Here is a 16,626-nt window from a genome sequence, read left to right on the forward strand (position 1 = left end):
CATGGAAAATGTCATTAAACTTGTGGCTCAACATAGATTGATATAGATTTCGTCACCATCAGTCGCCCAGCTCAGGCCTTGACGATACCTGCCAGGTTGCAAAATTGCAGGAGCATTGATCTAAGAATTATCAAGGGAGGAGGGGCTGGGGTGTCTGCAATTGACCGCGTGAAGTCTGTTTTGAAATTTCACCTGCTTGGTTTAAATACCAGGAGGAAAGGGAAACATACTTTAGGAATCTAGTAATAATGAATAACATAGGCTGAGCAAAAAAAAAAAGGGAATAATATAGGACTAACCGGCAAAAGTACTACAATTCTTTGATTGTTATTCATTTGGAGAACATCCTCTTACTTGGGTTGAAGTCAAGCATGAAAATCCCTTTAAAGCAATGAAAATTTTCCAAGCGACATCATCATTGGGCGTGCTCTCATGGACTCATAATGAAACAATTCTTCCTTGTAGAGAGCTAGGCATGCTTAGCCGAAGCATTCCTCATTGGAAGAAGAATGATGCTAAAAAGCTTAGAGAAAGTGCTTCTTTCTGACTAAGTTTGACGTGAAGGTTTAGTCATTTCTCCTTAGGGTTTCCTTTGCACTCTCTGAATTCATGGCTTCCTCTCTCTCTGTGTTCACTTGTGATAAAAGAAACAGAAGAATTACCATTCATTTTCTCTCAACCAGTGTGAGAATAAGAGAGAGAGGGTGGCCTAATTCTGTGCCTGCCAAAGCCCATAGCAAGCAACACCATGCGCACATTGATGCATATAGGTGTGACTGAATAATTAGGGTTCATTAAAAATGTTGTTTGCAGACTAAGTAAGATAACATCATTGACCATGTGAAAACAAAAACCCCATGTGAGGCACCATTATTAGAGTGCTTCGTTAGTTTCCCAAATCCCAAACCTCCACAGTTGCCGGAGTCCGGACTTGTACTTAATCCATTTTTATGTCTCAATTAGTCATAATATCTTTAGGATTGCTGACATTCTGTGAGAATAAAAAATGTTTTAAAAAGTCTCTAAGCAGTAAGCTCTTATATTTTTCATTTTTTAATTTGAAACTCTCGGACTATGCTGTCAGAATCCGCCCCTAGCTTGGGTGCTTGAGCAGGCTCATGATATGAGTAGGTTTTAAAACCTGTGTAACTAACCTTTTCAGACAATTCTTTTTATTTTGCTTTGACAAATTTGGCTTCTTGAGTTACACATCAAAAATAGCATAACATGGCAAAGATTTGACAGCTACCCAACCTGCACAAGTTTAGACTGGCGGTGAAATGATTAGATCACTTGTCTTTAGTTCAGGTTACTATATAGGTAGGAAGATTAAAGCTTAAGTAATATTAATATATATATATATATTGCTACAAATATCTGAATTAGTTTGACGATGTAGAATCAACTCCTTGTTATAATACAGCCACTTTGTTATCAGCTACAATGTTAGTGTCATTTCAGAAGGTATTTGACGGAAAAAAAATGCAAAACTCCATATATATAGATGGTGTATCCTTCACACATGTGCAGACATATTGTTTTAAAACTAGGATTACATTTATTGAAAACAGTTAACTTAGTCAATGATTGGCACTAATCAAGGAATAGTTTATGCAATGTACCGTATGTTGGTATGTACTGGCAGAACGTATTTACTGAAAGAAAATGTGACAGTATGTTTCACCCAACGGTTACGTAGGTTGTATGGTAATCATAATTAATCGAATGCTTGTTGAAATTAATATCGTTCTCCCTGTATTGAAATTAGTAGCAGCACATTGATAGTTCTGGCTGATAGGGTTAGTGTGAATGTCATGCCATGAAAGGTTTTACTGAAGCACAAGGATGACAAAGAGACAGATAATGACAAGCTAAAAGGGAGCATACCCTGATTGGTAACACTTGAGAGTTAGCGATAAAGGGAACAAGCAATCCTTCGTTCATTTATGGATGTCGAGCTCATCTTTGTTTGGGGTGCTGTCTCCTGGTCCACCCATAAAACAAAGAAGAAAAAGTACAGTGCAAGCAACTTGATTGATTTCTTTAATGACGGGTCTATGCTTGACTTGGGAGCAGGGAAAGACTGGTCCACCAAAATTGAATCCACTGTTTCTAAACTGTTTTGGGAAGACTAGTCTTGCCTAATTAAGGTGCACACTGTAGATTAGAACATTCAGATGGGCAGTGACAAGGTAGATGACCATCCAACCACTACAAAAAAGCATAAGATGGAACAGATTTTGGCTGTAGTATAATGTATAAGAAAGCAGTGCAACCCTAATGATTGGTTTGCATGCATATATTAATATGCATGACTCGCTTTGACCTTTTGAGTTTTTTAAAATTTAAGTTTTATGGTCTTAAATTAAGGTTTATGTGGAACGCACCAATTCAACAAAATAATACTATCGTTCTTTGGATTGTTATAAAGGTAATTAATTGGCTTTCATCGATTGAATAAGTTTATAATTCTGGATTCTCTTTCAATGTTATATTGATTAGTTGCTCTGTTCTGAATTCGCATGATCCTCTATTATCGAGAATTGGACTTGAAGTCCACAACCCGTGCTCCAATCAACTCAAAGCCCCTATATAGAGTTAGAAGTTTTCGTTAAAGACAAAGCTCAATTTTCTTCCTCTCTATTAATGGGGAAATGTCTATTTTAGAATTAACAAAAAATACTTTCTATATATTTACGCTTTTGTTCTTTTTCCTTTTTTTCTAATTTATCTGAAGATGAACCCATCAAGTAACCCAACCGAACATCAAATAAAATGTTTGGAAGAGAAAGTAGGGCTTTTATCAAAAATGAAAAAAAAAAAAAAAGACTATTTCTACAAATGAAAGTATATGTTCTGCTGACATTTTTAGGGCCTAGTCTTGCTTGAAATGCACGCTTCCAAGTTACCAGAACATTCAGATGGGTGTGATAAGGTAGATTCTCTCCAATGGTCCACTCAGATGAGAGGTGACCTTCCCGCAATCATAGAGGGAATGTGAAGGAACAAATTGACGACAGGGGGAAAAGGTAGGAGTGCGGAGGCAAAATGATTGCATGCTTATGTCTGCCATGACCCATTTTTGGCCTTTTTAAACTATTTGTTTGACAGTCTTTAAGCCAACTCTTAGATTCATTGGTGTAACAAGTTGTATCCTTCTTTGCGTTGTTTTAACGGGCGATTAGGCGATTTTATGAAGAATGACTGTGGAGTTGATGGCATAACATTTGAGACAGAAATAACACTTCATTCATAGATGATTCATATGTACAGTAATGAAATCATTTTAGATCTCCTCCTGTCTTCAGGCAATCGAGGAAGTCTACAGTTTCTGACAACTGGATGCAGGGTTCAGAATTTTGATGTTTATGAGAACAGTTTTTTGTTGCATCAATGACCCTTTAGATCTCTAGGACTATCCAGGTAGCCATTAGCTGTAATGGCTTGACATTACTCCAAAATGTCAATGACTGCTACATAATTACAAATCTAAGGAATTAACAACATAATTATTGCAAAATCTAACCCCAAATTCCAGGTTTGAAGTCAACCTGGCATGTCGTTGATAACAAATCATAAGCTATTTCTGCAGAAACATCATATGAGACACCAAAACTTAATCCACACTGTCACTTCACATAGCGACATAATTGAGCACATGTGAAGGATTTCATCTATTATTGAGTGCCAGCCATGTTTGGATCAGTGCAAATCACTTAAAGCAATGTGATTGTATTGATTTCCTTTAATCCATCCTTTATTAGTGATTCAGAGTGGTCATAGATCACTGACGCTTGAAAAAGAATATATGGTAAAGATTCTCAAATTTGCTGTTTATCCAGAAGTGATAAGGAGAGTAATACATGTTCTGTTCTCGCACTCCTTTATCCTGCATCATCAATGTGCCTATGAGATGTCATTTGGTATGGTTACTACAAGGGTTTAGAATTATTTTGCTTCACAAAGGCCAGTATCTTTGTCACAGAAACCATCCCGATCAAGCAATTTTTGAGGTGGAGCACTCAACAGAGGAGAAGAAGGGGAGCCATAAGCATTCCGCCGGCTGTTTCCACAACCTAAACTTGCTCTGGTGCTTACCCCAGTGATTGGATTTTTGCCATTTGCGTACTTGCAGAGAGCCTACATAAACAAATGCAACAATTATTTGGAAGAAATAAAAGGACCTCAAGAGTATGTGGAATCGGAGTGTGAGTGAATCAACAAAGATAATAAGTAAAATTATGAAAGAGATGCAAACTTGATGCTCATTTTAGGGATCTGCTTAAAGCAGTGAAGACTACAATTTAGGCCAGCATTAAAAACATAAATGAAGCTCAAAAACTTTCGGAACTATGAATACAGATCCGATTCTGGAAATGCAGCCTACTTAAATTAATAATATCCATGACTTTTGAGCGTCCTAGCTTTCTTTCTCTACAGTTTAGGGCTTTAACATCCTTGCCTTACAGTTGCAGGTTCATATGCTTGATATATGCTCACATGAACAGAGCCCTTATGGCAGCAAAATTGACAAAAAGCATTTATTGCAGCTTAGATATTCACAAAGCTATTGAATATTAGAAATACTTCCAAGTTTTGCAAGTAGATAAGCATCAAATGGAGCACTGAGGTTAAAATTTTTGCGGGTGCTCTAATTGCCATAGATGCTTCCTTATAGATTTCGAACCTGAAAAGATAACAAAATAGAACTTGTACAGAAAGAAAAAACGTCACCATAAAATACTGTCTAATTTACTAGAGAAGGAATCTTTTACAGGTCTTAGTCTGAGGAATGCTTCTAAACTTAGATGAAAGTTTGTTAAAGACAAAAAAAAAAAAAAAAGCCATGTCCCTACACAGGACAGCTGGGAAATTTGACCATGAATCTGATATTGCAGTGCCTGCTAATTATCTAGGCACCCTAGCTTCATGACCTACCTCTCACACATCAAGAGAAGAAAAGCCCCTTGCTTATATGGCCAGACTGGTACAAGCGATAAGTCAGGTTGCATTGCAATGTTCATGACAAGATCTCTACAGGGCCATGACTATCCTTCCATTATATACGCAATAGTGAGGTATCAGTTTCATGGACTTTGTAAAAGCAATAGTCCGATAAACTACGATGCAATAATGTATGCTGCCAAAACATTAATGGACTCAACTATATATATACTACTTTGTATCTAACACTACGATTATGGCAAATAAATGAAGCATTCAGCAATAATGTATGCTGCCAAAACATTAAGGGATGGTGAAGCATTCAGCTTATTCTGGTGCCTAAATTCCCTAGCGTGACACACTGAGTAAAATACTAGTAAAACATTTATGACAGACACTTCCCAGGCCAGACAATAACTTAGAAACCTCAAGTGACCAGACAATTTGCCTTTGGAACTGTGTGTTGGTAGCCAAAGCACACTGCTCTCCTACATCTTAAGTTGTTCTAATCAATATCTGGGGGAGGGTTGCAGTTTGGCAACCACATGAACAGTGAATAAGGGGTAAGACTGAGAATGACAAGGCAGGTGATTACATACTTGCGAAATAACCTGCCGTCATGGTAATGCCTGTTGGGTCTTGCAAATCTTAATGGCTTGCTCACAGGAAGAAGCAAATATTAATTTTAGCTGTTCATGGCCACTGGTTAATATATGCAGATAGTTATGGAGTCAATAAACGCAGAAGGCAGGGTACCACCTTAGTTGACAAGATATAATATGGGTGAACTTCTAAAGTTGACACCATGTTACAAAAGTCTTTTTAGTTAGTAATTCAACTCACCGCTGATACTTTATAGTACGGAAGTAAGTGCATTAATTCTGCTTTACTACAAGTGAAACCACAAGCAGGTGCAATTTTTGAGCTGACTGAGACACAGGAAAAAGCTTTTCTGTACACATAGACAAAAAGCATATGAACTATCTGAACGATAAATTTAGATTTAGATTCGATATTGCAATTTTTTAGAGCTTTACTACTATTCTTTATTGTTCTTTGAACTTGAGCAAATTAACTATCTTGCATGACGCAAATTGAATGCCATGGAATCATCTATGAGGGCTTGGTGATGACAGATTGATGTAAACTTTATGTCCCCTACATTTTTAACTGATCAATTACATCTTACGTGCCCTGTTTTCAGGGCAGAGCCAAGTTTAATATTGATTGGTGCCTTCCGCTACTACAGATATTGAGTTAATCACTGGAGGCTATAGCACATAGGGAAACAAAACAATGTCAGAGAGAAGAACTACAAACAAGCCTGGGAACAGGGACACCTTAAAGCTGAAATCCGAACCCAAGGAGTGCGTGTGAATATGCATACCTGCTTCTGAGGAAGATCAATAACAGCATCACTGAAATCAGCGCCTTCAATCAGGGCACCCCCTAGATCACTTCGGGTGAGGACGGATCTTACTAGCACAGCATTTGTAAAATTAGCCTCATTGAGAACCTGAAGCAAAATGAAGTCTGTATTTGAAGCTAGACTTTCTATAAACTAAAAGTAATCTGGGGTTTCATCCCCTAACTTTAAACGTTTAAGTAGCAAGCAATTCTCTGCCAGGGTGCATAACAACACAATCCCTGTTCATTAGCAAACGTAACAACCATCAAAATTAATTGGTCCAGGAATCAGCACCAGGGTTTGGAAAACTTTACCATGCGATCCATCAATGTGTCACTCAAATCAGCACCTGTGAGATCAAATTACATATGATCCAATAAATCAATTACATTAGGAAAATTCGACAAAGCATAAGATAACTTTACGTTCTCAATGTCTTGCAATTTCAAGCATGAGTCTATCATAAGTACATATAGAACAACACCTCAAAATGGGTATGGATATGGAGGCACGAGCATGGCTCTCTAAATATAAGGAAAAATGTGGAAAAACTTGAACACACTCCTGTTTAAAAGATGAGTCTGAGCAACATAACAGATGCATGAAAGTTGACACACAAGATCAAGGCAATTAATCTCTTTTGGGCAGTGGATCCAAGCATGAGTGTTGTTTGCTGCCAGCATGGAGAAAATTCCAATTTGTGAAATACAAAATGTGGTGTTACTTTGGACAACAAATACAGAACAACATTTTCTTGAAAATTATTTCATGTCCTATATAATTTTTTATATAATCCCTAAAAATGTATTTCGACAATTGAAAGGAGAGACATATAATATAACTTTTATAAATTAATAATCTTGATTAAATAATATTTTTTATCGATCTCGACTTGAGATCAATGTGATCAATTAATAATTTATTAAATTTATAAGATAATTACATTTTCAAAAAATACATACGTCCCACTTGATATATAAATTCATAATTTCCTTATACATTAAAACTATTAATTATATATATACACGACTCAATTAGAAACCTTTGAAAAATAAAACTCCAATGTTAATAACTTTATTTCTAATTTTTCTTAGTACGTTAAGGAACTCTAATATATAATCTAGTATTGTAAAAGAAAATTACGTATAATACATATATTAAGTTCAATGTTTTAAAAAAAATAAAAAAATATATGTTAATAAATTAATTTTTTATTAACTGATGTATAAATTAATAAATTAATTTATTGATTAAATAATATTTTAATTAATTAATAATTTTCATAATCTCAATGTATTAATATATAAGGTTTAACTGTATCGTCTTATGTATTGTTTTCCTTTTGACTTTAGGACATCAGCGGGCAAGTTTTGTTTTAGAAATAAAGAAAAAAATAAAACGCATAATTAAAATTTTACACCGCCTTTCGGTAGTTACAATTACAGCAAGCCTTCCAAGGGCAAATCTCTCTCCTAACGAACGGAAGTCTCCTGCCCCTTTCCTTCCAACGCAAGAAAACTAAGCAAAGGATTCTTAAAAGGGGCAATCGTTTAGTGTTTCCGGGTTTTCGTTTGCGTTCATCACCGACTCCTTTTCTCGTTCGACCCCTAAGCCTAAGGGTAAGTCGTTTATTCTATTCTCTCCTCCTTTTCAAGTTTATTTTTTGGTAAATGCCTTTCTTTCTCTGTTTTTATGTGTTTTATCGATATATTCGTATCAATTTTCCATTTTGATGTACCAGTGTTCAAATTACCAAGAACCGACATTGGTCTCGCAAATCAAACAAGGTTATTCCGAAGAAAAGTTTCAATTGACAGATGAAAAGAAAAGCTGAATGTATTTGTTCTGAAACTGTTATTTGCTACAAGATGCGGCTGATACCTGTTTTTCGTCACTACCCTAAGGGCTGCAGTCCAAGGGGAAGATTTGCAACTCAATCCTCTCAACACTTAGTTCAATCAGAGTCGCCTAGCTCTAGCTCACTGTACGATTCAGAATCTGAGGACTCAGTGGTTTCTTTATTTGACGATGCGCTTGAATCAGTTTCCTTAGCGGAAGTTAAAGGAAAAGATGTGTCACAGGCTTTGGATACCCCAAGCCCGGTTGACCAGTCGGAAACTTCAGATCATGAGGCTACAGAATTACCTGAGGAAGTTGTGTCTGAGTCCATGCCTACAGGTTATGCACCCCGGGAAGGTGTCTTGGCTATCCGGGATTATCCTAGAAGCTGCGGTCCAAAAGGAAAATCTCAAACACCATTCTCTAAAGATTTAGAATCAGAAGGGCCAGACTCTAGCTTGTGGGCTGGTTCAGAATTGGGGGTCTGTCTTTCGAAGAAGGGACTTGATTCAATAACATCAGCGGAAAGAGAGACACCAAAGGCCTTGGATGACATCGAACACATTGACTTGAAAGAAACTTCAGAGTCATTAGAGGAAGCTAAATTGGTTTTCAGCAGCTCTTGGTATGATCTGGAATCTGAGGACTCAATGGCTTCTATTTATAACAATAACCTTGAGTCAGTAGCATTATCAGAAGAAGAACAAGGAATAGATATGCCAAAGGTTATAGACTCCATGGGCTTGATTGATCAGTCGGAAACTTCAGAGCCTGAAGCTCCGAGTCTGCCACCCAAGACAATAGACTTAGTAACTATGGATTCTCCCGAGGGCTGTATAAGAAGATGTCCTCAAGTTAGGGATGAGAATATCCTGGAAGCGACTACTTTTGAGACAAATGGATTAAACCATGAGCTGTCTGATGCAGAAGATCCCTCACTTATAGTACTGAGTGATTCAGAAGGGAGTTGCTCCACAAATACTTTCATGAGCAATTTACAGGAATCAGAAAATTTATCAGGCCAATGCAGCATTCAGTTTCAGGAAAAAGGTCCAAGTACTATGGAATATCGAGTGCCTAAATTGATAATAACGGTATGGATGGCTGCACGAAACTGCCCATGGAGGGAAAGGAAAAGAGCATCCAGATCGAATACAACCAGAGATGGAAACAGAAGCAAAAGAAAGAAGCATTAATTTCCAAGGTTGGACAATTTTGATCTTGCAGAAGCTTCACAAGTTATTGGTAGATGATAATTTTCACTTAGGTTTTGAATGTTTGTTATAGGTATAATCTGGTATTCAAACTTGGTATTATTTTCATTTCATAAATGCTGTCATTATCTAAACATGTATTCTTTATATCATATATGAAGCTAACTACTCTTTGGCAGCAAAATTACCTGTGAAATTTGCCTTGTATGCGACTGCTTTCTCAAGATATGCACCATTGAATGTTGAACCACTGAAATCAGATTCCCTCATATCAGCAGCTGTGAAGTTTGCCCTTCTGTATCAACCATCCAGATTTCCGATTGATTAGGAACTGGCACACTAGAACATTCCATTATTGAATATCTCTCGATAGCTAAATTTTTTTGTTTAGTACAAATTCAATGTCAGCATCCCCCAATTTTGTAGTTGCAGACTAATTTGTTTGAAAGATAAATGCACACATTAGAATTCTTTATCATGCAAACTTAGCATACATTCAATGGTTACCTGAAATTTTCATTCACATGAACTGCTTTCCTGCATGAAGCAAAACACACAGAAATCAATCCCCTTCCTAAACGGAGAACAGACATGTTAACCATTAAAGATGCTATAAAATGAACCTTAAATCTGCAGAACCAAACTGGGCCGCTGATCCGATACCAAATTCCCCACGAGTTTCTGCCTCGTACTTATTAAGTTCAGCAAGAGCAGACATATCAGAGACAAAAGCAACCATTGCTGCTGCCAATGCTGTTGAAACCAAGGCTCTCCAGCTCTTAAACTTAGCATCCGTGACTGCATACTTATTGTAGGAACAATCTTCCTTTTCCGAGGAAAACTCTGTTAAAATTGAGTGCTACAAATAAAAACAATGTTCATCAAACAAGCAGAATCAAGATCATTACTCACCGCGAATTCGGGCTTTAATTTCTGGGTTGTTTATCTGACAAAAGACGCCAAAACGTTTTGAAAAAGATTGCAGATGGTAACATGGAGCTTTTGAAGAAGAAGAAGAAGAAATACTAAGAGAATTGATGGATAAGGAGGAGACTGAAGCCAGTGCCATTTACAAGTGGTAGTTTGTTTGTTTTCTTCTTGTTGTGAAGATGAAATGTGGAGGGAAACAGGGAGTTTCGTTAAAATGGATAAGCTCTCGCACGTGTGGTATGTTTTCTCCATTTTTATCCACTTGTTTTGCAGTAAGGTGATTGGTTGGGATTAGCACACGTGTCTGGCTTCCTTCCTTGGTTATTGCCATGCCACCTGGTCATTCATGGGCTTCTACTCCATTCAGGGGTTGGAACATTGTATTGAAATAAAAATCTATTGAAAGAAGATGGAAGAACTTTAATCAAATCATTATTTTGACCAATTAATAATTTAGACGATACTCCTATCTTTTTTTGAGAAATATATAGTGTCAATTTTTAATTTTTGGTCTAAAATTATCAGAAAATTAAAAATTTTTTGTTTTAATTATTTTTGTTCCTCTAGAATGCTTTTTTTAAAAAATTAATTATCAAATATTACGAAACTTTACTTTTAGATGAAAAATCATAATATAACATTTTTAAAAAAATAATATAATATACACCTTGAGACATTAAAAATTATAAAAGAAAAAGCTCATTCCATTCCTATAAAATAGTTATACTAATATGAAATTCATCCTCCTGGAGTTTCAATCTCCTCTTTTTCTTTTATGTTTTTAATAATATTTATTTATTTATTTGCTCCTAAGTCTTACAAATTGCAATGGTAAGCTGAAATTTCCAAAAATATGAAGTACAAAGGGATCATTAGTTGTGCTCTGGCCAGCCACTCTCCAGGCTTCTTAGTGGGCCAGTATGGGCCTTAAAGCAGGGCGTTTTAAGAGTCTCCCAGATGGAATTTATTGGGCAGATATGTGGGCCCATCCTGACGCAGGCTCCCGCTGTTGCAGTCTGAACTCTGAATTTCCCCTGGTATTGGGCAATTAACAAAGAAGCACTCGGAGAATAAATGACCACAATAATGTACTACACAATTTTTAATAAATATATAGTTTCCATTAATTTAACTTCCTTAGTAGGTCGTTGAATCAATTTATACATATATATATATATACACATATATATTATATAAAAATTAAAACAATTAATAATATCCAAGTGAGTAATGACACATCTTTTTATTGAAAATCATATTTTGGAGACATATCTCAAAACCCAGAACCAAACGGACCCTAACTTTAATCTTCATTAACCTCATGACCAACCTAAGCTTTGATCAAAACCTTACAATTGCAAGATCATGAAGGGGTATTAGAATTAGATATATATTTATTTAATTTGAAACGTATAACCTACATCATCCATATATACTTAACATAATTAAAAGATAAAAAGAAGTGTAAGAATAATTGTCGATTCTTAGTATAAGTTGATGTTATTATTCTTGGATAAAATTGTTTTAAACTAATAATGTGATATCATATTTTAGGATAAATGTACTAAGTATATACTTATTGCATAATAAATTTTCGTAAATAGTTTGAAACCAGGGTCGACAAATTAATCCTCAAATGCATAACCGACAAAGCTCAAATTTGTTTAATAATTATGTGCCATAGGCCTACGTATAATCTGGAAGGGCATTACATTTAGAAATAAACTCCTACGATATTTAGTTATGTATAATGTAGCGAGGAGGGGAGTCTTCAAGCAATGGTTCAAACTTTAGCATGCTTTTCATGCACAAACTTAAGAGGTTTTCAAGCCTGAAATGATCAGGCAAAGACTCCTTGATTGAAACAAGACGATCAAGAATAGAATGGAACCAAAATTAATTATTGATCGATCGATTGATTAAAAAGGAGTGCAAAAACCTGTAAATGCTACCCTCCAAAGTCCAACCTATCCTATTTAGTGAGGGGTGTGAATCAAAGTCGATGTCCATAGGCTTGTTTTGTGTGATTCAGAAACAACAAGTAGTCCCAATTGCCCATGCAGCAGAGTTATAACTGCAACAAGGGAAAAGCATGTGGGGTAACATATCTCCAATCCAAGCCAAGCCAAATGGATAGCTATCAATCTATAAATCTAGCTATCAGCTCCCTCTTGAACTCGTACGTACCTTCATCTCAGAGGGGGAGAGAGGGGGGAGGCAAAAGCTAACACAGGTTCAGTTTGGGACTTGGGACATGGGATAAGGCCACAAAAATATCAGACACACCAAATTCAATATCAACTTTATCGATTTCTACCCAACCCCACCACCACCAGGCACCGGCCATAAGATCAAAGAAAGAGAAAGAGAAAGAGAGAAGGTGATAACCCCACAAACAGCAACAAATAGCTTCTGCAGGCTTTATACAGAGACACTGCTTTTCCTTATTTCGTACATGTAGGCATGAATGCATGCTTGTGTGTGTGTGTGTGTCTACACAGACATCTTCCAACCTATGATGGGTCATTAGTGAAAATCAATTTGTTATATATAACTCAAAGCCAACAGGCGCCAACACAAAAATTAAAAAAACAAAAATGGAAAGCGCGCAGATGAAGGAATAATATGAAAGAAAGAATCAGATTAGTAAATATACAATATTCGTTTGGTTCTTTCTCTATTTTTTTTTTCAAGTTAATGTTCTCAGTCACTCCATTTTGTTTGCCAAATTGGCAATTTGGTACCTACTATTTAGTGTATATGTTAATGTAAAATTAGCCAAAGAAATAACTGAATCGTTGCTTGTTGATCGGACTTCTCCAAAGTAAAAGGAAAAAAAAAAGGTCTTAAATTCATATATAATTAATCCCCCAAATTAAATATATTGCGTTGCCTACGATATTATTATTATTTTTTAACTATGATTGGCCTTGGTAAGTATAATATGTATAGCAACATTATTTGAAACTACTAATATGCTATAGAGAAAAAGTAAAGGAATTTTACATGGCAAAAGACACAATGTTAATCACCAAAAAGTACACAAAATTGAGTTCCAATCAATTCTCAGCCAGTTGCAATTATGTTTTCAATTAAGTTATTATTTTTAAAAATAATTTTTTTAAAATTTCATTAAAAACAACAATCACTGCATCATTTAAAGTCTCTTACGAAAGTGATAAAAGATTTTTGATGACAAAAATAATTTGATTAGATGGTAAATCACCGTACAATTATTCGGAGTGCTAGACGTTAACCCTATTTACAATTAGGCTATTATTACATGCGAATAATCTTTCTAGATAGCTGTATATACACACAAAAAGCTGTAAAATCTCATTTTCTATTGTGTATTCAAAAATCGTGAACATATAATTTCTAAACCAATATTTTATTGGCAAAAAAATAATGTTTAAAATAAGATCAAAATGGATCAAAGGTTCAAGTCGTCCTATTTATCTTATCCAAAATGTGGAAAAAATAAATAGGAGTATATATACGACAATATGTACCATATTTCAATTAGATTAAATTCTTATAAACCAGGTATTCTAAGTTTACTTCCATATTTTAATTGTCAAACTTGGAAGGTTGCTCAGAATAATTAGCAACGCAATACCGGTCCTAAATTCGGAACAATTCAGAAAGATTGTTGACATTGTGATAGCAGAATCACCATGGACTGTTGGGAGAATGTCGAGTCCTCCTTGTGAATGCATTATCACGTTAATCACTTCTGGGTTTACGACCCCTTAAACTAACGTCCAGTAAGGCTCATACATCAAAGCAGCAGTAGCAACTGCAAGGGTTCAATCATGGCGTGGAAAATGGACACCCAGTTTTTTTTTAAAAAAAAAATTTGGTAAAGAAAAAGTTAACATACCACCATAGTCGAAGTATCAAGCCATTTCTCATTCTCCGGACCCCAAAGTTAGCAAAAGTGGGACTGATATAACTGGGGTTATACCAGCTTTTTGGTTAAGTAGGCCGATCTACAGGATCGTAATTAAGAGCTCGAGCCTTGTGCTCCAGCAGAAGAGAGCCAATTTTCAACAGTTCAGAATGTTGCGTCAGATTCTGCATCTAATCTGCCCTATCCTTACAAAGTGCTGATGCATATACATATGTTCAAGATTTAGGTCAGGAGATCGTTCAAGCCCGACCTAGGGTTGATCTATAGCATCCTGACACCACTCGTACATGAGTTGTTCCCTCTCTTCTCAAGATTTGCATCTAATAAAGCACCAGCTGGTCGAGGCCAGAAAACCTGGTTGCACTGCTTCATTAAAAGGTACCAAAAATACACTTTATTTAGCTAGAACTAAACAATATCATAGTCTCATAAGTTCAAATCTTCATTTGTTTTTATGTGGCCAGCCAATATAATCTGAAAATGTGACTGAGGTACCGTATTGTTGATTTTAATCAGGAGAGTGGAGAGCACGGGAAGTAGATAACGTCAAAATAGTAAGTCAGACTAGAACCAGACTGTCTAACTTACAACCATAGCGTCAGGTCAGATTTGTAGTTCTTTTTCTTGTACGCATTGCCCTATTGATTTGGTATAACCCAAAGGGATATGCCCGCAGAATGTGTGTAGCCTTTGGAATGGAGGATCAGTATGCAATACGCAGCACATGTTTTTCCACCAAGGGAGTGTTTCTTTCTTTTGCTAGTTCAACGAGAGTTTTATTAATATGCAACCAAAACTATAAAACTCCTAATGTAGATGTTTATTGCACTTTATGAATCACAAATAATCCAAACACAAATTAGTATCAATTGTTTTGTTTATGTACTGAAGTACTTGAAGGGAAAAAAAAAAGTTCCATTTTGTACTGTTAGTGGATTTAAGTTGCCTACTTTTTTTTACATTGAGGCCGCAAGCAAATCGCTAGCCTTTCGTCTCTTTTGAGATTTGACTTTTGAGCAAAAGATCCAATCCAAGTCTGTGAGTCAGATTCTCAGGCTCACTTCCCTTTCAGCATGGTAAGTGGGTATGGTTTAAATTTTGAATACCTCATTTTGATGGGTTGTAAAAGGCCAAGAAACTTTACAACTCTTTTTGTAGCGTTTTCTTTTTCTTATTTAAATTCAATTACATTTAATGTGTTGCATACGAGTTTACAAAGGTCCCCATTCCCACAACTCAATGAATGGTGGAGAGCAACTTTAATTCTTCCTTAATTACTCACTTTTCTCTAAAAAGAGGGGGAGGGAGGGGGGGTGTGGGAAGGAACTTCTTGTCGAGTTGAGAATGAAAGGAGAGAAAGAAGAGAAAAGAATATTCAAAAGAGAATTGGCATTTGGGATTTGGCAAGTATATTATTAGTATGATCAAAGCAAAGTTAGGATAGATAGCTTTGCAGAAATTATAACAAAAACCCTAGAGATCTCTGGCTGAGAAAAGAAAGCGTGAAAAGATTCTAACCAAATGACCAAACATAAGCCAAAAAGAAATAGAAATTTAGGAAAGGACAAAGTTTGTAACAGGGGGGAGCAAGTCTGTAGCCACTGCCAAATGGGTTTCAAGTGACTTAAATACGTTTCTGTCTGTGTGTAAGTCGAGAGAGATCGAGTGGTCATTTCACCAAAAGTAACCTTTCAGTTCTAAATAAATACACATAACATTAAATTTATGATGTTTTTTAACTCTTTTTTTGTTTTAGTATATGGAAGTAATAAAAGCTACAAACAACAGCATGGGATTTGATGATTATGCCATGATGATTCATGATATGTTGATTTGTTTGTATGAATAAATGCAGAGACGATGGATGGGGATGGGAGAGCCCTTAGGAGGCGGAAGCGGAGGAGAGCTGAGGGGCTTATTATCCGGGAGGTACAAAGGAGGGTTAGGGTTTTTGGGTTCGGAAATTGAGGCAATGAAAGTATAAAATAATAGTTTTATCAGAAAAAGGAAGCAAACACTATACAAACACAGCCTCTTAACTGCTGAAAACAACAGGTGAGTAAGTGAAAGCTATGTCACCCCATGCACACGTCCCTTTCTTGCTCCTCTCCCCCACATCTGCCGCCTCGCCCCTTTCTCTCTCTCTCTCTCTTTCTCTTTCTCACTTGCACAAACACAAACTTTGCCTTGGGAATGCCAACCACACATTTCATGATATGCATGTATGTATGCCTGATGACATGATGTAGTATATGTCACTATGTCATGCATGTCCTTTGGTACCCTAATTGAGATCCATAGGGTACAGAGATACATGTTAGCCTTTAAACAAGACCAATAAACAGAAGGGAAAGAGAAGAGGGGATTTCTTCTGCTTT

At 36.2% G+C, this 16,626-nt stretch overlaps 2 protein-coding genes across 5 annotated transcripts; one reads left to right on the forward strand and one right to left on the reverse strand.

Moving 5' to 3' along the window:
- Window positions 1-3,794: 3,794 nt before the first annotated feature.
- LOC110429311 (Pentapeptide repeat-containing protein) lies at window positions 3,795-10,554 on the reverse strand. Of its 4 annotated transcripts, none has more exons than XM_021445282.1 (8): window positions 10,318-10,554; window positions 10,029-10,248; window positions 9,913-9,942; window positions 9,594-9,700; window positions 6,667-6,701; window positions 6,332-6,460; window positions 4,939-5,048; window positions 4,150-4,687 (listed from the first exon to the last, which is right to left on the reverse strand). In XM_021445282.1, exons 1-8 carry the CDS (start codon window positions 10,472-10,474, stop codon window positions 4,552-4,554), a joined length of 924 nt encoding a protein of 307 aa, XP_021300957.1. In that variant the 5' UTR covers window positions 10,475-10,554; the 3' UTR covers window positions 4,150-4,551. The 4 variants fall into 4 exon arrangements, with proteins under 4 accessions (XP_021300974.1, XP_021300983.1, XP_021300957.1 ...); XM_021445290.1 differs by having other exon boundaries at window positions 10,029-10,227; window positions 10,318-10,553; XM_021445299.2 differs by lacking the exons at window positions 4,150-4,687; window positions 4,939-5,048 and adding an exon at window positions 3,795-4,140 and having other exon boundaries at window positions 10,318-10,544.
- Window positions 6,708-9,582, forward strand: LOC110429294 (uncharacterized). Its single transcript, XM_021445259.1, has 2 exons — window positions 6,708-7,971; window positions 8,094-9,582. Exon 2 carries the CDS (start codon window positions 8,170-8,172, stop codon window positions 9,385-9,387), a length of 1,218 nt encoding a protein of 405 aa, XP_021300934.1. The 5' UTR covers window positions 6,708-7,971; window positions 8,094-8,169; the 3' UTR covers window positions 9,388-9,582.
- Window positions 10,555-16,626: the final 6,072 nt, after the last annotated feature.

Source organism: Theobroma umbraticum, unplaced genomic scaffold (assembly GCF_002168275.2).
Source record: "Theobroma umbraticum cultivar Fairchild unplaced genomic scaffold, ASM216827v3 scaffold_30.0, whole genome shotgun sequence".
NCBI lineage: Eukaryota > Viridiplantae > Streptophyta > Magnoliopsida > Malvales > Malvaceae > Theobroma > Theobroma umbraticum.

What these genes read in the sequence shown, in the direction of transcription:
- LOC110429311 (XM_021445282.1), bottom strand. Translation starts at nt 10,474, where the DNA reads ATGGCACTGGCTTCAGTCTCCTCCTTATCCATCAATTCTCTTAGTATT. An exon ending in TTGATCTTCCTCAGAAGCAG is followed by an intron (nt 5,049 to 6,331) that starts GTATGCATATTC and finishes ATGGAAGGATAG; the next exon opens with TCATGGCCCTGTAGAGATCT. An exon ending in CTTCTCTTGATGTGTGAGAG is followed by an intron (nt 4,688 to 4,938) that starts GTAGGTCATGAA and finishes TTATCTTTTCAG; the next exon opens with GTTCGAAATCTATAAGGAAG.
- LOC110429294 (XM_021445259.1), top strand. Translation starts at nt 8,170, where the DNA reads ATGAAAAGAAAAGCTGAATGTATTTGTTCTGAAACTGTTATTTGCTAC.